At 35.4% G+C, this 24,984-nt stretch overlaps 1 protein-coding gene across 3 annotated transcripts in view; it reads right to left on the bottom strand.

Annotated features, from left to right (window-relative positions):
• Window positions 1-24,984, bottom strand: part of RPS6KA6 (ribosomal protein S6 kinase A6) — a 189,932-nt gene that overhangs the window by 153,438 nt on the left and 11,510 nt on the right. For all 3 annotated transcript variants that reach the window (XM_037512225.2, XM_054695658.1, XM_037512226.2), the window contains exons 2-5: window positions 20,889-21,005; window positions 9,717-9,798; window positions 8,172-8,252; window positions 4,470-4,549 (exon numbers count right to left, since the gene is read on the bottom strand). In XM_037512225.2, the coding sequence (XP_037368122.1) occupies window positions 4,470-4,549; window positions 8,172-8,252; window positions 9,717-9,798; window positions 20,889-21,005 (360 nt within the window). The remainder of the gene's footprint in view (window positions 1-4,469; window positions 4,550-8,171; window positions 8,253-9,716; window positions 9,799-20,888; window positions 21,006-24,984) is intronic.

Here is a 24,984-nt window from a genome sequence, read left to right as displayed (position 1 = left end):
ACCATAAACTAGAAGAAACAGTTGTGAACAACTATTTAAAAGTACTATGATAAAAGACTACCATCCAAAATATATGAAGACTTGGGGCCGCCCTGGTGGAGCCAGTAATTAAGCATGGCACTGTGAAGCTATCCACAACCACTGCAAACAAGTTCAATCCCAGGTGGCCAGGGAGCTACCCACATGGTGCAAAAACCTCTCCTGCCTCTCTCAATTCTCCCCTCAACAGTGTATTTCAGTAGATCTGCCTGTTCTTCTCCCCATTCTCTCTGGTGAATCCTCTTACCTCCTGCACCTCTGGTTTCCACCCCAGTTCCTGATTCATAAATAAATAAATCTTTCCAAAATACCACTACAGGTAACACTACACACTTATCAGATGTCCAAAATTAAAACAAGAGACTGGGCGCGCAATGAGTGGGTCCTGCATCGTCATTTTAGAACAGGGACATTTCTTCAGTAAAGACTGTGTGAAACCTGCAGAATGTTCCTGGAGGAGCCAGAGGTGAGCTGGGAAGTTCACCCACACCAGGCCCCTTCTGGCCTACAGTCCAAGCCCAGAGGGGGAGCAGGAACCCTCCACCGGGGCAGACCGGGCACACAGGGAGTGCGTCCCCATATCCCCACTTTAGAAGAGGGACATTTCTTCAGCAAATGCTGCTTAAAACCAGCAGAAGGTTCCCGGAGGAGCCACAAGTGAGCTGGGAAGTTCGTCCATGCCAGGCACCTTGTGACCTGCAGTCCCAGCCCAGAGGAGGAGCAGGAACCCACCGCTGGGGTAAACTGGGCAATCAGAGGAGTGAGAACCCGAATCACCTTTTTAGAACAGGGACCTTTCTTCAGAAAAGCCTGCTTGAAACCGGGAGATGGCTCCTGAAAGAGCCAGAGGTGAGCTGGGAAGTTCGCCCAAGATGCCAGCCAGTACCAGCAACACAGTGTCCCAATGCACATGGCAAATTAGAAAACAGACAGTAGGGAGTAGAAAAGCCACATGCAACCCAGCAACTCCTCAGGAAAAAAGCACACCACAAAAAGAAAACCACCCCCCAGATTGCAACGACAGTAACTTGGAAGAACTTCTGAGTCTTCCATAAAGAGAATTTAAAATTACCATGATTAAAAAACTGACAGAAGTCATAAAGGAAAACAATAATAAGGGAAAAATAATCAACGATCAGAAGAATGAAATTGAGTCCCTAAAGAGGGAAGTAAAAGAAATGCAGGAGATCAAAGAATTAATGGAGGCACTAAAGAACTCTGGGAGAAACAATGAGAGCAGAATAGATGAAATGGAAGAACGAATAAGTACTCTTGAAGACACAGAAATAAAAAGAACCAAAACAGAAAAGGAAAGAGAAGTACGAAGGAAAAAGACCGAAGAAAGACATCGGGAACTATCTGACTCCATGAGGAAAGGAAATATAAGAGTTATAGGAATCCCAGAAGGAGAGGAGAGAGATGTCGGAACAGAGAAAATATTCAAGGAGATAATTGAAGAGAACTTCCCAATTGTGATGAAGGAGCTGAAAATTGATATACAAGAAGGAAGTACAACACCAAACTTCCACGAAGAAAGGAAAAATAAAACAAGACACATAATAGTAAAGCTCCCAAGAATCCAGGACAAGGAAAAAATAATGAACCTGACAAAAGGGTAGAGACAGATAACATTCAAAGGAAAACCAATCAGACTGACATCAGACTTCTCCAAAGAAACAATACAGACAAGGAGAGAGTGGAGGGACATAGTCAACAGACTCCAAGAAAACAGATGCCAACCAAGAATACTCTATCCCGCAAAGCTCTCCTTCCTCTATGAAGAAAGAATAAGGACCATCCCAGACAAGCAAACACTCTGGAATTTCATTACAACTAAACCCCCATTCCAAAAATACTACAAGGAGTTCTAAAGCCAGAACCTCAGAGGGACCGATAAAAACGAAAGAAGGCCAAAAAAAAAAAAAAGTTATTAAAAGAATAAATAAAATCAAAGGAAAGACAAACACAATGGCAAATACAGATGGTAACATATCAATATTAACTATAAATGTAAATGGACTAAACTCTTCAATAAAAAGACACAGAGTCGCAGGCTGGATTAAGAAACAAAATCCAACCTTTTGCTGTCTCCAGGAAACACATTTAGCTACAAAAGATAAAAATAGACTCAAAGTTAAAGGATTGAAAACAATCCTACAAGCAAATGGACCAAAAAAGAAAGCAGGAACAGCTATACTTATATCATATAAAACAGATTTCAAACTCAAAAAGATAAAAAGAAGAGACCCCAAGGGTCACTACATTATGATCAAGGGGACAATACTTCAAGAAGAAATAACACTCATTAACATATATTCACCATACGAAGGAGCACCAAAATATGTTAGACAACTATTGTCATCTCTGAAAAGAGATATTAGAGAAAACACATACGTAGTGGGAGACTTCAACACACCACTATCAACAGTGGATATGGATAGATCAACGAGACAAAAAATAAGTAAAGACACTAAAGCTCTAAATAAGGATGTAGAGCGCTTGGGCTTAACAGACATCTATAGAACACTAAACCCAAAAAAATCTGAGTATACATTTTTCTCAAGCGCACAAGGATCATTCTCCAAGATCGATCACATACTGGGACACAAGTCAAATATCAACAGATACACCAAGACCGAAATCATACCAACCATCTTCTCTGACCATGAAGACATCAAACTAGAAATAAACCATAAAAAGAAGGCAAGGAACTCTCCTACCTCATGGAGATTGAAACCCATACTTCTGAAAGGCCACTGGAATAATGAAGAGATCAAAGAAGAAATTAAGAAAAATTCTTTGAATTGAATGACAAGGAGGACACTAATTTCCTAAATGTATGGGATGCAGCAAAAGCAGTAATAAGAGGAAAATATATAGCAATAGAGGCTCACATCAACAAACAAGAAAGAACTCAAAGAAACAACCTAATCTCAAAGCTCAACGAACTAGAAAAAGAACAACAAAACAAAAAAAAAACCCAAAACCAGTAGAAGAAAAGAAATAATAAAAACCAAAGCAGAAATAAATGAAATCGAAACTAAAAAAACAATCCAAAAGATCAATGAAACCAAGAGCTGGTTCTTCGAGAAAGTAAATAAATTAGACAAACAACTATGAGCCAGAGACACTCTATGGGGGTTGGGGGGATGGGAGGGATTGGGGTCAAAATAAGAGGGTCGCAATTGTATGGGGAATATAAAAATATAAAAAAAATTATATATAAAAAAAAACAAAATTAAAACAAGATCACACTAACTACTGAAAAGAATAGGGAACAACCAAAAGTCTCAAATGTTTCTGGTGGAATTTAAACTATGTAACCACTTTGGGAAACAGTATGACACTGTCATTAAAAGTTAAATTATATAACAACTATTATAACCCATCCTATATACGCCTACATATTTAAACCATGAATAATGAAAACAAATCTCCATACAATCACTTTTACCTGAATATCTGTAGCAGTTCTGTAAGTAATATCCAAAACCTTCAAACCAAACAGCCATCAACTAGTAAATGAATAAAAAACAGTGGCTATCCATATAGTGGTATTCTACTCAGAATACAAATGAATGAAAATGATTAATCGATATATGCAACATGGATGAATCTCAAAATAATTATGCTGAAGTAAATAAACCAGACCTAGTAAAGAAGGCATACTAACTTATTTCTTTTATAAAAGTCCTAGAACATGCAAACCAAAAATTAACAAAAAGCGCAGTTAAAATGTGAAGGGCAGGAGGGCAGTATTATAAAGGAACAAGAAAATTTTTGAGGCTGATTCGTAAATTAATTATTTTTATTATTATGAATTTTTCCAGGTATACACAAAAATAAAAGTTATAAAAATGTTACTTTAATATGCTCAGTATATGGTATCCCAATTGTATTTCAATAAAGCAATTTTAAACATGAATAATTTAAACACTATTCCCAGAAGCATTTTGGTAATTTGAGAAGCCTATGTCCTAGGCTTGCCCCTATCTAATTTATCCAGTTATTTATATTGATCTTGTGCCTAAAAGATTAATAAGTAGCACATTCAGTTGATCGAAATGACAGGCAGAAAAAAAAAATACCATTACTTGCACATCTACTAAATATTATGCAACATAATAAACAGAATATTTAAAATTTTGTAAGAAAAAAAGTAATTATCAAAAGAAATGAATTATATTTTTTCAATAAAATACATTAAAAATGCACAAACAGGCAGTACTTCCACTGCCCACCTGTGACTATGAAGTTGCTTCTTTTCACCAACTTTCTCCCACTGCAGGGCAGCAGCTTCCTGCCTGCCTGTGACCTGTCAAGTCCGCCTACAACCATGCAGGTCTCTCTTAGGAAAATCTGTACCTTTTCCTTTTCCTAAAAAACCTACACTTTAAATATATATAAAAAAAAGCACAAACAGCACTTACCTCTTTGGACAATCTTGTGAAGACATCTCCTCCCCTGAGAAAATCCAATATTAAATACAGTTTCCCTTCAGTCTGAAAAGCTAATTAGAAATTAGAATTTAGTAAAAGAACAACATTAAAGGCTTAAAAAGCTTAGTTTGCTTTTAAATTTATATATATATGCTTAAAATCTTACCACTAAACATTAACAATTAACCATTATAGGCTAAATTATCACAAAATTAAATAGTGTTGAAAATTGCTGTAAATCCTTCCCATAACATAATCAACTTTGCAAGTGGCTTTACACAGAAATTTCTACCACCATCACTTTCCTGATTTATAAAGAGCACCATATTCTACTGCAACTGCCTGAACTCTGCATTCTCACCAACTATTGAAAATTGAATGATTCTTTCAAACTAAATACCTCCTTGATAGTCAAAGCAATCCTGAGAAAGAGGAACAAACTGGGAGGTATTATTAGCTCTGATTCCAAACTATATTATGGAGCTACAATAATGAAGAGCATAGGATTGACATAAAAACTAACACACAGTAAAATAGACATATTAGTCATCTTCAGAGAGGAGATACTGGCTCATGCCAGTCTCTTCTAGAGGGTGTCATCTGCACCTTTTCTTCATAAGAAACGTCAGAAAATATATATCCACTGAGGGATAGGAGTTCTATATTTCAACGTTCATTTGACGCAAACTATACCGATCTAACAAACACTACACACACACACACACACACACACACACACACAAGTAAAATTGTTTCTTGACATCTTTTTCTTGACATCTATTAACACTTGCATTTCATTTAAATTGTTCCTACAGTCTATCTCTGGAGTTCTTGACTAAGCATAAAACGAAAGCACTGTGTTTTAATTTTTGTTTCATTGACTGTTTAGAAAATCATGTGCCTCACATCATTTCAGTTCCCTCAACTATAAATGAGGTAGTAAGGACACACAGTATCTGGAAAGATGGACTGTATGTCTGTTAACAATTTTTTTAAAGACAAATAAGATCAGTGGAATGAGAAAGAGATTCAAGGAAAAAAATGCATATATGGTTAATTAATTTATAAGAAAGGACCAAGAATATACATAGATGGTAAAGAAGAGTCTCTTCAATAAACAGTGTTGGAAAAACTGGAGAATCACATGTAAAAGAATGAAAACTGGACTGTGATCTCATGCCATACACAAAAATTAACTCAAAATGGATTAAAGACCAAAATGTGTGACCTGAAACAATAAAACTCATAAAAGGAAATATAAGCAGTGGGCTCCTTGATGTCAGCATTGGCAATGATTTTTTGGAACTGACAGCAAAAGCAGTGACAATAAAACAAAAATAAACAAGTGGGACAATATCAAACTCAAACACTTCTGCACAACAAAGGACATTATCAACAAAATGAAAAGGTATCATACTGAATGTGAGAAAACATTTGCCAATTATGCAATTGATACCTGAAATACACAAATAACTCATATAATTCAAAAGCAAAAAAAAAAAAATCAAACAATCCAATTTAAAAAAATGGGAAGAAGATCTGAATAGACATCTTTTTCCAAAGAAAACATACAGATGGCCATGATTCTGAAAAGATGCTAAATACTACTAATTGCCAGGGAAATGCAAATCACAAGAACAATAGGGTATTGCCTCACACCTGTTAGAATGGCTACTATCAAAAAAGATAATAAACTAGAAATATTAGCAATGATGAGGAGAAAGGGAACCCTTGTGTACTGTTGATAGGAATGTAAATGGGTGCAGTCATTGTGAAAAACAGTAATTTGTGTTTCTTAAATTAAAAATAGACCTACCATATGATCCAGAAGTTTCACTTCTAGGTATTTATCTGAAGAAAATGAAAACACCAACTCAAAAACATACGTACACCCCTGTATTCATAGTAGCATTATTTACAATAGTCAGCACACAGTAACCCCATTGTCCATCTGGAGATGAACAGATAAAGGAATTGTTGCACACACACACACACACACACAGAGGGGGGAGAATATTATTCAGTCATTAAAAATGAGGAAGTCCTGTCATTTACAACAACATGGCTGGACCTTGAAAGCATTATGTTAAGTGAAATAAGTCAGACAGTGAAAAACAAATAATATATGATCTCATTTATTTGCAGACTTCAAAAAAAATTATAATACAGAGAACAGATTGGTGATCGCCAATGGTGGAATTGTGAGTTGAGCAAAATGGTGAAGGGGATCAAAAGGTACAAAATTTTAGTTATAAAATAAATAAATGATGGGGATACATGGTGGTTACTGTAGTTAATACTGTATTGTATATTTGAAAATTGTTAAATGATCTTAAAAGTTCTTATCATGAGGGAGAATGGAGATAGCAAAGTGTAGAGGGGTCTCAACAGACCATGGTGAAGGACTTTCAACGTCATGGTCATAGATGTTGTGTGGTAACATACATCTGAAGAATGTGATTCTATACCTCTAAATCATATACATTGTTGTAAACCAATGTTACCTCAATAAAAGTTAATAAAGAAATAAAAGCTCTCACCAAAAGAAAAATATTGTACCTATGTATGATCACAGATGTTAACTAGACTTAATATGATGATAATTTCAAAATGTATGCAAATATTGAATTATTATATTATGCACCTGAATGAAAATAATGTTAAATGTCAACTATGCCTCAATAAGTATCCTCTATTAAGCTTTCCCACAGCCCTCTTTTCCAATTTCCATACAGCATCCTTACCCTCTTCTCCATCAAATTACTTGCTACTAATTTTGAGATCTCATTGTACTTTATTTAAGCACCTTAGATACTTTATTTTTACTTGTACAATTAATTTATTTACATATCTGTACTTCCCTATTGATTATAAACTTCTTGAGATCTGAGCCAATTTTACACTGTAGCCCATACATCACTAAATACAGTGTTTTATACACAACTGGTATTTACTAATTAATGACATCATGGAGATTCAAGCATAGAGGTCTTCAGAGACTAGTACTTTTATTCCATTAGGACATCAGGGAGTGAAAAAATGAGTACGACTTTCTTTGTATTTTTATAACAATAATTTGGTACATATTTTAATGTTTTGTCAAAATAACAAAAAATAAAATCAATAGCTGCTACTACTTTAAATTGTTAAAATTCAAACCGACATAGATTTTCAATGATTTAGCAATGTACAGACTTTTGAAATTCCCAGGGAAGCCAAAGTCTACAAATTCATGCATTTATTAAATTAGCAATGGAACAATATTTCGAATTCAGAACTATCTGACTGCAAATCCATGTTCCTTCCATTATACCTACTGCTTTCTTAGTACATACTCTCCCCTCAATTATAAGAAAGAAAATAAAATGGTCCCCTTCAACAGAACCAGAAAAGAAGATTAAGAGGAGTGCAACCAAGCATCAGAATGTTTTACATAAATTATCACAGTAATTTATAGTCTAAGACCACTGAGTTGCAGTCAAGTACATAAATACTACCAGACAAGTAATCAGAAGACATTGTCTTGTTGCCTTACATAAGTTAACGATAAATACAGAAAATACAACTAAAAACTGTTTAGTGATCCTTATTTCAGATAAATCAATTTGACATAATAGAATGTAGTCTGAAGTGTTTCTTTCCTGCTACAAAATCTTAATTCCCTAATTTTATAAATCAAAAAAGATTACATACCATAGTGCAATTTGACAATAAATGGATGATTTACTTCCACCAGTATATCCCTCTCCATCTTTGTCCGAACTCTGTCTCGAACTGAAAATTAGAGAAGTGTAGAATATAACTCTTGAATGTAATTTCAGTGAGGATTCCACAAGTAATTTATCAACCAAAAATTGAAAATATAAAATGTAACTGTATTTAAAGTAGCCGAAACTGGACCTCCCCTGGTGACGCAGGGCGCGGCACTGCAAAGCTGTCCACAGCCTCTGCAGCGCCGGTTCAATCCCGGCCAGCCAGCAAGGGTCCCAAATGGCGCGGCAGACCTCTCCTGTCGTGCCTGCTGCTCCCTTCAGCAGTGTATTTCAGTCAGTCTGCCTAGTCTGTTCCCCACTCTGTCTCTGCTGAATCCTCTCACCCTCCCATGCATCTGGCCTGTACCCCGGTTCTTGTGTAAATGAATAAATGTTTTAAAATGAAAATAAATAAAAATAAAGTTGCCTAAACTGACAGTCTATATATTCCTATGTAATAATAACTATATTTGCAAAACTCCAACAAATTCTGTTTAGATGTATAGATGAGTTAAAGTGATAGGTATGTGGCTAACACAAATTTATTATCAATGAGTCGCTATTTGTCCAAATGAGTTCACTAATTAAAACTGAGCACAGTATTATTGTTATCAAAGTCCAGAAGACTGGGTATACAAGAATATGCAGGCACTTGTGCTTTCTCAACAAGTAATATCAACATGGAAGAAAAAAAAAGTAAGAATCTTGAAATGAAAGAATATAGCTTAATAAAATATGTTCACTTTAAATTTAATGTGTCACTTTTCATACAATTACATTTTTATAAGAGTACATTCTCACTAAAGCAGTATTTTTCTGTTCTGTTGAAAAATTTTGTTATCAAAGGTCTTACCTTACTCAGATTATGTCCAAATACATGTGTTATATGGTAATGGTTTGACTATGTGTACAATATTAAATACAAAACACTCATAATAGTTATTGGTAATGTAAACTGTTGAGAAATATAATTTGCATTTGATATTATGTCCCAATGAATTTATTTTTCTGTTCAGCATAATAAATACTATCCTTTAAGAAACTGGATATTAAATCAATATCAAACATATTAACATCACAGTCTAGAAAACTGTGTTATTAATCTTAAAAGGAAACCAACTCTACTTACCTTACAAACAATACATAGTATATTTGTTAAAATGAGGGCCTCCTCGGTGGCACAGGGGTTAAAGACAGCGCTATCAAGTTATCACCAGCCACTGCAGCACACATTTAATCCCTGCCTGGCCAGGAACAACCCACATGGCACAGCAGATTTCTCCCGTCTCGGCACCTGCTCCCCTCAGCAGTGTATGTCAGGGAGTCTGCCTGTTCTGTTCTTTTCCCCACTCTCTCTGGTGAATCCTCTTACCCCCTTGCACCTCTGGCTTACACCCCAGTTCTTGTATGCATAAATAAATAAATCTTAAAAAAAATAAAATGAGCTTTACCAAATTCCATTTTAATAAATTTTCCAATTTTCTACCTTTTAAAGATGCTTTCTTTAACACCTTCATTGCATAGAGCTGCCCAGCATCAGGACCAGTCTTCTTTCTAACAAGAAACACCTAATAGGGAGATTAAAAATAAGTAAAATTCACAATTCAAGTCATTCTTGCTATATACACACATTAGTATACAAATGTTCTTGCATTTTCTCTAATTTTATAAAGTTATGCATTACCCTATATATCATACCCTAAATTATAGTTGCAATGTTTTCTTACTTTCATTTAGAAAATCTGGCTCTCCAACATACCATAGAAAAGAAAATTTTAAAAATAGATGACATGGTCATAGATATTAGGAACTTGATGACATAAAAGAAAAATAATATAACGAAAGAAATTTGAGCTCAGAAAGCTACTTTTAGAACCCTGGCTACTGTTTGTTACCTTAATAAAAAGCAGGCAAATGTGAATGGTCCATTTTGGAAAAGACCAGTCATTTTGTTTTCTAATAAGACATCAGAAGCAATTCTTACCTGTCTTTCAGGTAAAGAAATCAAGTTAACAAATTATCTTAATGTATAAGTAAAATTTAAGATTCTTTCTTTTTTTAAATGTTTATTTATTTATATAAGCACTGTGTACAGTCAGAAGCGCGGGAGGGTGAGAGAATTCACCAGAGCCAGAGAGGGCAGCAGAACAGAGAGACTGAAGTACACTGCTGAGGGGAGCAGCAGGCAGCAGGACAGGTCTGCGCACCATGTGGGACCCTCGCCAGGTGGCTGGGGATATAACCGGCGCTGCAGAGGCAGCAGGCAGCTTCGCAACCCAATGCTCAACCACTGCGCCACCAGGTAGGCCCAAAAGTTAAATTCTTTAAAAGGTACCAGGTAAGCTTAAATAATAATTTCTCTTATTTTCAAATGAAGAAAATACACATTAAAAACTAGCTTTCTAATAAAGTCTTAGTTATGAAGATACATATGAATAGATTACCAGTTGTATAAAGGCTATTTATTATTAAATGGCTGTTTCCTTTTTGAAAATTAGCCAAAATTAGTTCACTGATTCAACTTGCCATCCCCAACCCAAATAAGTTTTATTAAACCACTGCTTAAATTAAAAATGTGATCAAGTAACTAATATGTTCAGAAAAAATTACAAGTGGGAAAAATGTTGAGTAATTTTTGTTTTGTCACTATCCCAATATAAAACTCAATACCCTTTATTGCATATATTTTATGTGGTAATTATGTATCTGTCAAATGGGGGAAGTGGTAGTCGTTAATTCAAGAAATTTCTGCTTTCCTCTATCCTGAAAGTAAAGCTTTAGATCAGACGTAAAGTCAAGAATTATTTGTTTTCTCATACATCTAGAGCAGTCCTTCTCATTGTTTCATGTAGTCAAACCAGTATCCTATATCCACCCCAGCTTTTCTCCAATACACTATAGAACGTGTTTATAGAACTGTAATACATTATTTAGAAAATATAAATTTACGTCATACAAAATATAATCATTTTATAAACTAATAGATACTACACATAAAATTACTATGCAAAATTTCTGTAAACATTTCAAATGCTTACACTCATACTCTAAATATACCTCAGAATAAAACAGTAACAAACACTTATACCACACTTGAAATAAGAGAATGCACAAAATAACAAATGGTTGGTTTCTACAAGAACAAAAGTATCTTCAAAAAATAAAGTTCAGGATAAATTAAATGTAAATTGTGCAGATGACCACGAATATTTTTGTATTGATCACATATATTTCTGTATTGAAAGATATGAAGAATTAAAACAACCCTATCTCAATTTCATATTAAAGATCAATTCTAAACTCAAAAATTTCCCTGAAACAATGAGTCTTTAAGAAGTGTCAGTCCTGCCATGGAAGATTTCAATAGCTTCATTCTATAGAGTTGTTTTTACTGGTTTAGAGTTGAAAAGGATATTCCTAAAAGTCCATATATTTTCGCTGATGAAAATGGTAAGCATTTGAGCAAAAAGTGTCACATTTAGCATATCTATAGCCGATCTTCAGTTTCCTTTACAAAATAGAAAGAATGGCTAGAGGTTTGCCAGCCTCACAAAGAAAAAATGGCAGAAAACACAAATAAATAGGATCACAAAAGAAAGAGGAGAAATTACAAAAGATTCACCAGAAATCAAAAGAATAATCAGAGATTACTATGAAAATTTATATATAAACAAGTTCCACAATCTAGAAGAGATGGACAAGTTCCTCGAACTATGTAATCATCCAAAGCTATATAAAGAAGAAAAAGAACAGTGAAACAGACCAATTACAAGCAGTGAAATTGAAACAGTAATCAAAACACCCCACAAAAACAAAAGCCCAGGAGCAGACTGCTTCACAAATAAATTCTACCAACATTCAGAAATGAACTTGTGCCTATCTTACACAAACTCTTTCCTAAATAATGAGAAAGGAATACTACCAAATATGTTTTATGAAGCCAACTTCACAGCAATACAAAAAGCAAACAAAGACAACACAAAAAACGAAAACTACAGGCCCATCTTCCTAATGAACACTGATATAAAAATCCTCAATAGAATCCTAGACAAAAGAATCCAAAAATGCATCAAAGGATAATACACCGTGATCAAGTGGGATTTACTCTGGAAGCACAAGGATAGTTCAACATCAGAAAATAAATTAATGTAATCCAACACAACAACAACAAGAAAAATAAAAACCATATAATGATATCAATAGATGCTAACAAAGCATTTGACAAAGTTCAACATCAGTTTATGATGAAAGCCCTCAAAATTCTTGGGATAAAAAAAAAAAAAACATTAAGATAATAAAAGCCAAATACGACAAACAAATAATTTTATTCTCAATGGTAAATAGCTGAAAATCTTTCCTTTTAGGTCAGGAACAAGACAAGGATGTACACTCTCACCACTGCTTTCCAATATAATACTGGATGGCCAAGCCAGAGCAATAAGACAAGGGAAAGACATAAAGTATCCAAATAGGGAAAGAAGAAGTAAAACTATCACTACTTGCAGACAACTTGATAATATATAGAGAGAACCCTAAAAGCTCTACAGAAAAACTAATTAAAATAATAAACTAGACAAAATCAACATACAAACATCAGTAGACTTCCTCTACGCAAACAATCTATCTGAAATTAAGAGGAAATTAAGAAAACCACCTAATTTACAATTGTACCCCCAAAAATCAAATACCTGGAATAAACCTAACAAAGGAGGGAAAAGACTTATATAAAGAAAATTATAAAACATTGTTAAAAGAAATAGAAGACACAAAGAAATGGAAAGATATTCCCTGCTCATGGGATTGGAAGAATTAACATGATCAAAATGGCTATCCTAATGAAAGCAATTTACAGATTCATCACAATTCCAATAAAAATCTCAATGTCATTCTTAAAAAAAAAATAGAACAAATATTGATGAAATTCATATGGAATCACAAAAACTCTCAAACAGCCAAACTTCTCTGAAGTAAAAAGAAGGTGAATGGAGGTATCACATTCCCAGACTTCCAACTATAGTACAAAGCCATAATAATTAAACAGCATGGTACTAGAACAAAAGCAGACAGACAGACCGACCAATGGAATTGAATAGAATGCCCAGAAATAAAGCCACACGTACATGGACAACTGATCTTTGACAAAGGAGCAAAGAATATGCAAGGACAGTGTCTTCACTAAATGGTGCTGGGAAAACTGGACAACATAAGCAAAAGAATGAAACTAGACCACTACCTCACACAAAAATAAACTCAAAATGGATAAAAGAATTGTACATAAGACCTAAACCATAAAATATGTAGAAGAAAATATAGGTAAAACACTACATGGCATACATCTCAGTAACATCTTTAAAGACTCATCCCCCAAAGCAAAGAATGTGAGGAAAAAGATAAACATCTGGGATTACATCAAACTAAAAAGGTTTTGTACAGCCAAAGAGACACTAACCAAACAAAGAGACATCCTACTGATTGGGAGAAAATTTTTGCATTCCATACAACTGATAAGGGACTGATATCAAAGATTTACAAAGAGCTCACAGAACTCAACAAAAACAAAGTCAACAATCCAGTAAAAAAAAATGGGCAGAAGGGCCTCCCCGGTGGCGCAGCGGTTGAGCGCTGGGTTGCGAAGCTGCCCGCAGCCTCTGCGGCGCTGGTTCGATCCCCGGCTGCTCCCCGGCCACCCGGAGGAGGGTCCCACATGGCGCGCAGACCTCTCCTGCCACCCACTGCTCCCCTCAGCAGTGTACTTCGGTCCTTCTGCCTGCTCTGCTCCCCGCTCTGGCTCTGGTGAATTCTCTCACCCTCCCATGCTTCTGACTGTACCCAGTGCATGTATAAAACAAAACAAACAAATACATAAATAAATAAATAAAGCATGCCTCTATTAAAAAAAATAAATAAATAAAAAATAAAAAAAAAATGGGCAGAAGAGCTAAAAAGACACTTTTCCCAAGAGGATATGCAAGTGGCCAACAGGTACATGAAAAGATGTTCTACATCACTTGTAATCAGGGAAATACAAATCAAAACCACAATGAGATACCACCTTGCACCAGTGAGAAAGGCACATATTAAAAAAAAAAAAAAAACCTAGCAACAACAAATGTTGGCAAGGATGTGGACAAAAAGGAACTCTCCTACACTGCTTGTGGGAATACAAAGTGTCCAACCACTATGTTGAAGGGAGCCAGGGTAAAAAACCAGGTGACACATAAAGGTAATCCTAACAGGCTGACTTCAGGCTTCTTAGAAGAAACACGATCAGAAAGAAAAAAAAAAAAAGAATGACATATTAAAAAGACTCAAAAATACAGACTTCAGGCTAAAAAAGTGTCAAGAGACACATGTGGACACTATATAATGACCGAGGGAATGATATATCAGGAATACATAATACTCACAAATAAATAACTCACCACAAAAGGGAGCACCAAAATACATTAGACACTTACTATACTCTCTGAAGAGACATGGACACTGGAGAAAAAATAAATATGGTAGGAGACTTTGACACTCCAGCTCAAGCACTGAGAGATCAACGAGACAGAAAATAAACAAAGACACAACAACACTAAACAAAGATCTAGACCACATGGGCCTAACAGAACTACAGGGCACTGCAACCCCCAAAAATCAAAAACACATTTTCGCATGTGCACACTGATCATTCTCCAAATCAACCACAATTTGGATCACAGGACAACTATCAACAAATACATGAAGACTGAAATCATACCAAGTATCTTCTCTAACCATAAATGTATCAAACTAGAAATCAATTACAAAAAGAAAGCAAGGAGACACTCCATCCCCCATACTCCCCCTACCCTGGCCACATTACATGGAGACTAAACACCATACTACTGAAAGACTACTGGATTAATGAGCGAACCAAAGAAGAAATAAAAAAATCCTTGAAACAAATGATAGCAAGGACAGAACCTTTCAGAACATGTAGGAAACTACAAAAATAGCATTAAGAGGAAAGTATATAATAATACAAGCCCAATCAAGAAACAACCAAATTGGGCCTCCCCGGTGGCTCAGTGGTTGAACATTGGGTTGCAAAGCTGCCCACAGCCTCTGCAGCACCGGTTCGATCCCCGGCTGCCAGGTGAGGGTCCCACATGGCGCACAGCCCTCTCCTGCCACCCACTGCTCCCCTCAGCAGTGTACTTCGTCAGTCTGCCTGTTCTGCTTTCCGCTCTAGTTCTGGTGAATTCTCTCACCCTCCCACACTTCTGACTGTACCCAGTGCTTGTATGAATAAATAAAATAAATCTTAAAAAAAAAATTAAAAAAAAGAAACAACCAAATCATCCACCTTGAGGAACTAGAAAAAGAAGAATAAACAAACCTAAGAGCAATAAAGAAAGGAAATTATAAAAACCAAAGAATAAATAAATGAAATAGAAATAAAAAAGACAATCCGAAAGCTCAACAAAACCAAAAGTTGGTTCTTTGCAAAAAATAAACAAACAGACAAACCTCTCAGAAAACAAAAGCCCAGGACCAGATGGTTTAATGGGAAAGTTCTACCAAAAAATTTAAATATGAATTAATGCCTATTCTGCAAAACTATTGCAAAAACCTGAGAATACTAACAGATATATTTCATGAGGCAAATACCACACATATAACACATTAATACTAAAACCAAACAAAAAGAACACAAAAAAGGGAAACTATAGACCAATTGTGCTAATGAACATGGCTACAAAAATCCTCAATAAAATCTCAGCAAACCAAATCCAACAGTGCATCAAAAAGATTATATACCATGACCAAGTGGGATTTATTCCAAGGACACAAGGATGGTTCAATATCTGAAAATCAAATAATGTAATTAACCACATCAACAGAAAGAAACATTAAAAACATATCATAATAATATATGCTAAGAAAGCACTTGATAAAGCTCAACATTCACTTATGATGAAAACCCTTGAAAAACTTGGGATAAAAGGAACATATGTTAACATAAAAGGGACGAAAAGAGGTATGACACTCCCAGATGTCAAACTCTACCATAAAACTATAATAATAAAAGCAGCATGGTACTGAGACACAAAAAGACACACAGGCCAACAGAACTGAATAGAAAGCCTAAAAATAAAACCACACATATATAGTCAACTAATCTATAACAAAGGAGAAATGAATATATACTGGAATGAGGAAAGTCTCTTCAATAAATGGTGCTAGTAAAAGTGGACTGCCACATGCAAAAGAATGAAATCAGACTATGACCTTATGCCACACACAAAAATCAACTCAAAATGGATAAAATATATGGATGTTAAGACCAGAAATCATAAAATATACAGAAGAAAATACAGGCAAAACACTCCATGACATAAAATTCAGAAAAATCTTTAAGGACTTATCTCCAGAAGCAAGTAATGCAACAGAGAATATAAACAGCTAGGACCACAGCTAACTAAAAAGTTTCTATACAGCAAAGGAGACTTTAACCATAATGAAGAGATACCCTACTGAATGGGAGAAAGTATTTCCCACCAAACATGTAACAAGGGACTAATACCAAAGATCTACAAAAAACTTAGACAACAAACAGAAGAAAACAACCCAATCACAAAACATGCAGAGGAACTAAATAGTCACTTTACCAAGATGACATACAGATGTCCAACAGGCACATGAAAAAATGTTAATCATCACTTATCATTAGGGAAATGCAAATCAAAATCTCAATGTGACAGTGCCTCACACCAATGAGAATGACCTATATTAAAAGGCCCCAGGTATCAAGTGCTGGTGGGTATGTAGACAGGCTGAGTCACTATGGAATGTTGTTTGGAGGTTCCTCAAAACACTAAAAACGGATCTACCATATAACCCAGTGATTCACTCCCAGGAATCTACCTAAAAGACACAAAAACAATTCAAAAAGAAACCTGCACTTGTGTGGTTATTGCAGCACTATTTACAATAGCCAAGATATGCAAACAACTTAAATGCCCCAAAGCAGATGAATGGATCAAGAAGATATGGTATAGATACACAATGGAATACTACTCAGTAATCAAAAACGATATACTGATGTCATTTCTGCTAACATGGATGAAGCTGGAATGGATTATGTAAGCAAAATAAGCTAGGAGAAAGATAAACAGCAGGTATTGGCACTTATATGTAGAATATAGAGAAATCAGACAGACATTTAAAGATAAACATTAAAGCAAACCTTGAAAGCTAACCATAGATCTGAGGCATCCAAAAGGTGAAGAGGAGGGGTGAGAATGGGGTGCAGAAAAGAGCTCAATGGACTATGGAGGAGGACTTTGGGAATGCTATGGGTGACCACATCTGAGGAGAGAAATTCTATATTGTTAGAATATTAACTAGAAAGTGAAACAATGGTAGCTCATAAAATAAAAATTAAAGTTCAGATAACAAAATAAATAATGTTTGTCTTATCAAGAAAAGAGATATCCTCTTGCCATATGAGATAACATGTATAGAACTGGGGAGTGGGGATTATACTGAATAAGCAAAATAAGTCATAAGAAGAAAGACAAATACTAAATGGTGTCTCCTATTAAGTGGAATATAGAGAAACAAAACAAATGGTCAGATAAAGCCAAAGCAACAGCACTAGATATCTCACTGCAAAAATGAGGCTACTATATGGGGAGGGTAAGGCAAGAATATCAAGTAGGGAGGGAGCACAATGGTGTATGATGGAAGACTATTACTACTTTTGTGGTCAATGTGGTTTGGTAAAAACACCTGAAAAGGGAGATCCTATAACTCTAAATTACAAACAATGTTGTAAACCAATGTTACCTCGATTTTAAAAAAGCCTATTGAATGTAAAAAAATATTTACATATCACAAAACCCAAAAATCCATGATATAAAGAGAACGCATCCAACTTAACAAAAACATAAGCAACCCTATTATAAAACTGGAGGAATATCTTAAGAGACACTTTTCCAAAAAGGGTATACTGATGGCCAACAAACATGAAAAAAAATGCTCATCGCCACTTCCAATTAGGAAAATGCAAATCAAAATCACAATGAGCTATCATCTCACAGCTTGGAGATGACATACTTCAAAAGCCTCCCAACAAGAAGTGTTGACAGGGATGTGGAAAAAGAGGAACCCTGATACAGTGTTGGTGGAAATGTAAATTGATTCAGTCAATTTGGAAAGCTGTCTAGATCATTCTTTAAAATCTAAAAATAGAAATACCATATGATCCATCAATTCTACTCCCAGGTATCTATTGGAAGAACATGAAACCATCAACTCAAAAAACTGTAGTTCCACAATGTTTACTGCAGCATTATTTATAATTGATATCATATGGAATCAATCTAAATGCCCAATGCTAAATAATTTGGAAAAAGAAGATATGGTATATGTACAGTGGAATTCTCTTCAGCTGTGAGCAAAGATGAAATTTTGCTATTTGCAGCAAAATGGAAGGACTTGAGGGGATTATGCAAAGCAAAGCTATCCAGAAAGATAAAGACAATGGCTGGATGATTTCACCTATATAGGTACGATAAGGAAAAAACGTAGATGAAGTGGCAAATTAAAATTAAAATAAATTAGTGGAAATTAATTTTACAAGTGACCCTAGCAGTGTTTTTTTCTTCTATTAAATAGACTACAAAACTATTTAATGCGTCAAGTTTTATATAGGCTAAAATTCCACTTAAGGCATTTTATCAATGAAACTTTCACAGAAAATCTTAAGACTGTGGCTCAAAGTTTTTTGGACTTGCTCCTGCATTTGTCTGATGCACAACCTTGGCCAATTCCTGAAGCATTTCAGCATATGACATGTCACATCTACTCAATGTCTATGCAAAAGATGTAATAAGGAAAAAAGTATGTTCACATGGTAGGAAGTAAAAAAATAAAAATGTCACCTCCTTAATATTTCTTACATAGATTAACTGCATTAAAAACACTATTATGGGAGCCTCCCTGGTGGCGCAAGGGGTTAAGCACCACACTATGAAGCAATTGCAGTCTCTGCAGCACGAGTTCGATCCCAGGCCGGCGAGAGAGCAACCCACATGGCGCAGCAGACCTCTCCTGTCTGGTCTGCTGCTCCCCTCAGCAGTGCATTTCAGTCAGTCTGCCTGTTCTATTCCCTGCTCTGTCTCTGGTGAATCCTCTCAACCCCGCATCTCTGGCCTGTACCCCAGCTCTTGTATGTGTAAATAAATAAATCTTTAAAAAAAATCACTATTCTGTATTTTAATATTAGAAATTTTATAAAGGCTTCTATGATATCCATGTTAAACCAAAGTTTATTCCCAAAGCTGAATAGTCCGACTTTAAGGACTACACTGATAATTTATCAATTTGTTGCTATCTTTAACATGATGATGTTATTGAAGACATTTCATTGTTATTATGAATTATCTTTATGAATTCACATGAGAAAAATTTCTCTAATATGCTTGATATGGTTCTACCTTAAAGCAACTGTCAATAATACAATTACATTAAGTTCTTTATAATATCTGGCAGAAAATTTAAATCTTCATTTGTGTATCATTTCTAGAAGACCTATAGGCCAATGCATTTGTGAACAGGGTATTATTCCTTGTACTCCTTGTTTTCATGTATCTCCTGTACAAATTCACTAGCAAGCTATAATCTACTTTGGTTTATCCTTTATACACTGTGAAAATATTTCTTTATATTTTACATGTCATATTCTATACAGCATAGATATCAACTTACTTTAAGATAATTAATGTCTATTTATATTCATTGATACTCTTTTACAACTATTCTGCAAACACCAGACATTCAATAAATGTCTTTCTGTTACAATTTTCCAGACCTTAATAATCACTATTCTGTTGCCTTTTTTCCATTTAAAACTAAACCTTGTCTACCCTGAAATTAGTATTTTCTCCTTAGTATTTTCTCCTAGAAATTAGTATCGTTCTCCCCCTTAAATTGTTGCTGTTTTCAGAAGGATATATTGTGTAAATGTACCAGTTTTCATGTACTAGACATCAGGTATACAAAATTTAGAAATCAGGCTTAGATACTTCTTTTTTAAGAATCATATTCATTAAGAACTTCATAAACATTTCCAATAATGAGTGTGAGAATTAATGTTTCTTGATAATGCTTTCTCCCTTAAAATGTAAGCTTCTTGAATGCAGCACTTTTACATAAGCCATATGTCACCCAGTACTTACCCTTGCTCTACTTTAAACACATAGTACTTTAACAGATAATAAACTCATATATCCACAGGTGAATTCATATGAAATATGGACATCTCTGATAGAGTTAAAAAATACAGGTAAGATACTAGGAGAAAGCAAGCTGTGATCATGCTAACATATGAACAGGGAAATATGGATAACCATTTTTTACCCAATATCAAACTACTTTGTTTGATAAATGTCATATTTACTACTACAGAAATCAGGGAGCCCAGGAGATTAGAAAACTTTTATTATTATAGAGAAGTATAAAGAAATATGACCAAAAATATGACAGAAATAAAAGGAATAAAATTAGTTACCTTCTTGTGTATCCTTTGACAAATTTAGAAATGCACACTTATCAGATTTCTATGGATATATACACTTTTTGTTAAATGATAAAAATAAAAACACATATAGGAAAAAGCATTCATTACTTTTCCAAAGGATCCCTGACCAAGAACCTTGAGCAACTCAAACTGTGCAGGATCTGCTTTCTCATATCCTTCCTTAACATGATGAGTAATAGGGATTTCTTTAACAACTCCTTCATCCTATAAAAAGAAAACAAAAGAATACACAAATGCAGTTGCAATATTCTGTGAATAATCCAATTACCACTTAAGTCACATAATTCATTAACAAAAACTCCTTCTTTCTAGCACAGTTTTATAAGATATTAGTATCCCAATTTGCCTGTTTTTAACACATAGAGACATACCACCACCACCCCTAGGATATTTTTTGCATGTATAAGCTATGATTCAGTGTTCCTTTCCAACTAAGTGGCAATAGGAAAAAGAAACATCAACTGCCAAGAAAGAGTCTTAAGTCCCTCACTGCAGTATGACTCACGAGGTGGAAGCAGAAAAAGTAAAGAGTTAATTAAGCCTTGTAAATTGTAGGGCATGACAAAAAAAAGGTAAACCTCAAGAGCTATTTTAAATACTACCATTTAATGACTCAGTGATATACAACTACTTAAATGTCCAGTAGGTCAGATAACTGAAAAAGTAACTGGCATAGACAAAATATGAAAACCCAAATAAATATTTCCATAAATGGCTCTTTTATTGAAACTATATAAATTAGAGAGAGGGTGGGCTCCAAAAACAAAGGTGAGTAGAATAGCACGCATGCACCATGCAAGGCTCCTGTAGGCCTCACACCCATGTATAGGAACAGAGTAGAGAAAGGGAGGGTCCACCATGAACTGTTGGCACCAGGAAAACACAGCCCCTGAGCTATTGTTGGAAGCCAAGGACCCCACAGTCACCTTCTGGAAATGAGTAAATACACAGGGAGGGGATCCTCAAAACAGTGCCCATCAACATATCCACAGCATCACTACTCTTGTGGAATCTGGCATAACAGTGCTGGATACAATCTGGCCACCAGTTCTCAATATAGCAAAAGGAACACCACAAAGAGATGCTCGCCAGTACCAGTAGCACAGTGTTCCAATGAATAGAACAAATTAAAAAATTAAAAAACAAACAACAGGGAGAAGGAAAAAATACAAATAACCAAGCAAGGCCTTAGGGGAATGACACACCACAAAAAGAAAATCAACCACTGGAACTCAACAAACGACAGGGAAGAATTTCTCTGCCTTCTAGGTAGAGAATTTAAAATTGCCATGATTAAAAAGCCTAAGACAAAAAGGAAAAGAATGATATGAGAAATATAATTAACGAACAGAAAAATAAAATTGAGTGCTTAAGAAGGAAATGAAGGAAGTGCAGGAGATTAAAAGATTAATAGAGGAGCTACAGAACTCTGGGAAAAGCAACAAAAAGGCAGAATCAATGTAATGAAAGAACAAATCAGTACTCTCGAAGATACAGAAGTAAAAAGAACCAAAAATGGAAAGGAAAGAGAAGTATGAAGGAAAAAGAATGAGGAAACACATTGAGATGTATCCGACATGATGAGGAAAGGAAATATGAGTTATAGAAATCCCACAAGGATAGGAGACCAAGGTACCGAGAAACTATTCAAGGAGATAACTGCAGAGAACTTACCAAGAATGAAGAAAGAGATGAAAACAGACATACAAGAAGCGAGAAGAACACCAAATTACCACAATGAAAGAAAAACTACATCAAGACACATAATAGCGAAGCTTCTAAGAGCCAAGACAAGGAAAAAATAATGAAGCTGATGGGGGGGAAGAAACAGCTAACTGATAAAGAAAAACCAATCAAGCTGACAACAGACTACTCCAAAGGAACACTACAAGCAAGAAGAGAATGAAGTGACATATTCAACAAACTCCAAGTCAACAAATGCCAACCAAGAAGACTTTACCCTGCACAGCTCTATTTCCACTACAGAGTAAAAATAAGGACCTTATCAGGCAAACAGAATCTCCAGAAATTCATTACTACTGAACCCCCACTACAAAAAAATACTACAAGTCCTAAAGCCAAAACCAACAGAGGAATGAACAAGAAAAATAGAATAAGGCAATGAATAAAATCACAAAAAGACAAACAAAATGACAAATACAGACACCAATGTATCAATATTAACTCTAAATGTAAATGAACTAAGCTCATCAATAAAAAGGAACAGAGGGCCTCCCTGGTGGTGCAACAGGTTAGTTCTCAGCACCATGAAGCTATCCACAGCCACTACAGCAAAAGTTCCAACCATGGCCAGGGAGCTAACACACATGGCACATCAGACCTCTCTTTTCTTGTCCACTGCTCCCTTCAGCAGTATATTTCAGTCAATCTCCCTGTTCTTTTCTGCACTCAGTCCCCGGTGAATTCTCTCACCCCACGCACATCTCGCCTGTACCCCAGTGCTTATATGCATAAATAAATAAATAAATCTTTAAAAACAAAAAGAAAAAAAGATACAGAGTAGAAGGCTGTATTAAAAAACAAAATCCAAGTTTCTGCTGTCTTCAGGAAACACATTTAATTACAAAAGATAAACACAGACTGAAAGTAAAAGGTTGAAAAACAATCCTACAAGCAAAGGAACCAAAAAAGAAGGCAGGGACAGCTATACTTGTATCAGATGAAATGGACTTCAAACTAAAAAAGGTAAAGGAGACATAGATGGACACTACATTATGATTAAGGGAATAATACATCAGGAAGATATAACACTCAACATAATGAAGGATCAACAAAATATATTAAGACAATTATTATCAGCTCTGAAAACAGACATTAGAGAAAACACATAGATAGTAGCAGACTTCAACACACCACTATCAACAATGAATAGATCAACAAGACAAAAAAATAAGCAAGGACATTTAAGTTCTAATTAAGGATCTAGACCTCACGGGCTTAACAGACAGCTTAGCACACTGCATCCCAAAAATGCCAAGTACACATTTTTCTCAAGAGCGCATGGATCATTCTCCAGGATAGATCCCATATTGGGCCACAAGCCAAGCATCAACAGATACATTAGGATAAAAATCATTACATCTATCTTCTCTGATCATAAAGGCATAAAACTAGAAATAAATCATGAAAAGAAAGCAAGGAAACCTACCACTTCATGGAGATTGAAATACACACTACTGGAAAACCACTGGATTAAAAAGGAGATCATAGAAGAAGCTATAGTAAGTATATAGCAACGGAAGTACACATCAAGAAACAAGAAAGGACGCAGAAAAACAACCTACTCTATCTCAAAGAACTAGAAAAAGAACAACAAAAAAAATCCCAAAAACCAGTAGTAAAAAGGAAATAATACAAATCAAAGCAAAAATAAATGAAATAGAAATTTAAAAAAATTCAAAAGATCAATGAAACCAAAAGGTGGTTCTTTGAAAAAATGAAATAGACAAATCTCTAGCCAGGCTCACAAAGAAAAAACAGGAGAAAGCATAAATAAATAGGATCATAAACAAAAGAACAGAAATTACAACAGACACAGCAGAAATCAAAAGAATAATCAGAGACTATTATGAACAGTTATATGTAAACAACTTCAACAATAGAAGAGAAAGATCAACATGGCAATAAAGAAATGCTGTAAGTTTTCCCATAGAAATGATTTACAGGGAGGAAAAGCGGCAGGTCCCTGCGAGAACCGGGACACAGCAAACTGCAAGAAGAGGAAGGTTGCAATAAAAGAGGACAAGAAGAAAGGAAAGCAGCAGAACCCTACTATACTCCCCCACCCACAAAGCCAGCACAGGCGACCAACAGAAAGGAGAAAAAAAAACAAAAAACAAGAACAAACAAGAGATGAAATGGGACAGTGAGTGGAAAGGAGCTACTGCAGGCACTATACCCCACGGCCAGGAACTGTGGAGAACTGTGCAGGAATAGCCACACAGGTGAGCAAACAGCACCAGGTTATTGCAAATGCAGCGCCATTAGGGGAAGATCAGGACTCCACTCCGTGGAGAGACCTGCAAATAGCCAAAGGCCAGCCAGTAAGCTTGTGTGGAAAAGTGCACACACACTCGAACAGCATACACAGATCGCTACTGCCCAGGTCCCCATGCCCATGACCTAGGATTGTGGGGCGACGCAGTGAGCTGTCACCGAGGTG

This window comes from Talpa occidentalis, unplaced genomic scaffold, assembly GCF_014898055.3.
Source record: "Talpa occidentalis isolate TD23 unplaced genomic scaffold, MPIMG_talOcc4v2.1 talOcc4.15, whole genome shotgun sequence".
In the NCBI taxonomy this organism is placed as follows: Eukaryota; Metazoa; Chordata; class Mammalia; order Eulipotyphla; family Talpidae; genus Talpa; species Talpa occidentalis.
Note: the sequence above shows the minus strand (reverse complement) of the source record. Positions and strands in the feature narration are given on the sequence as shown.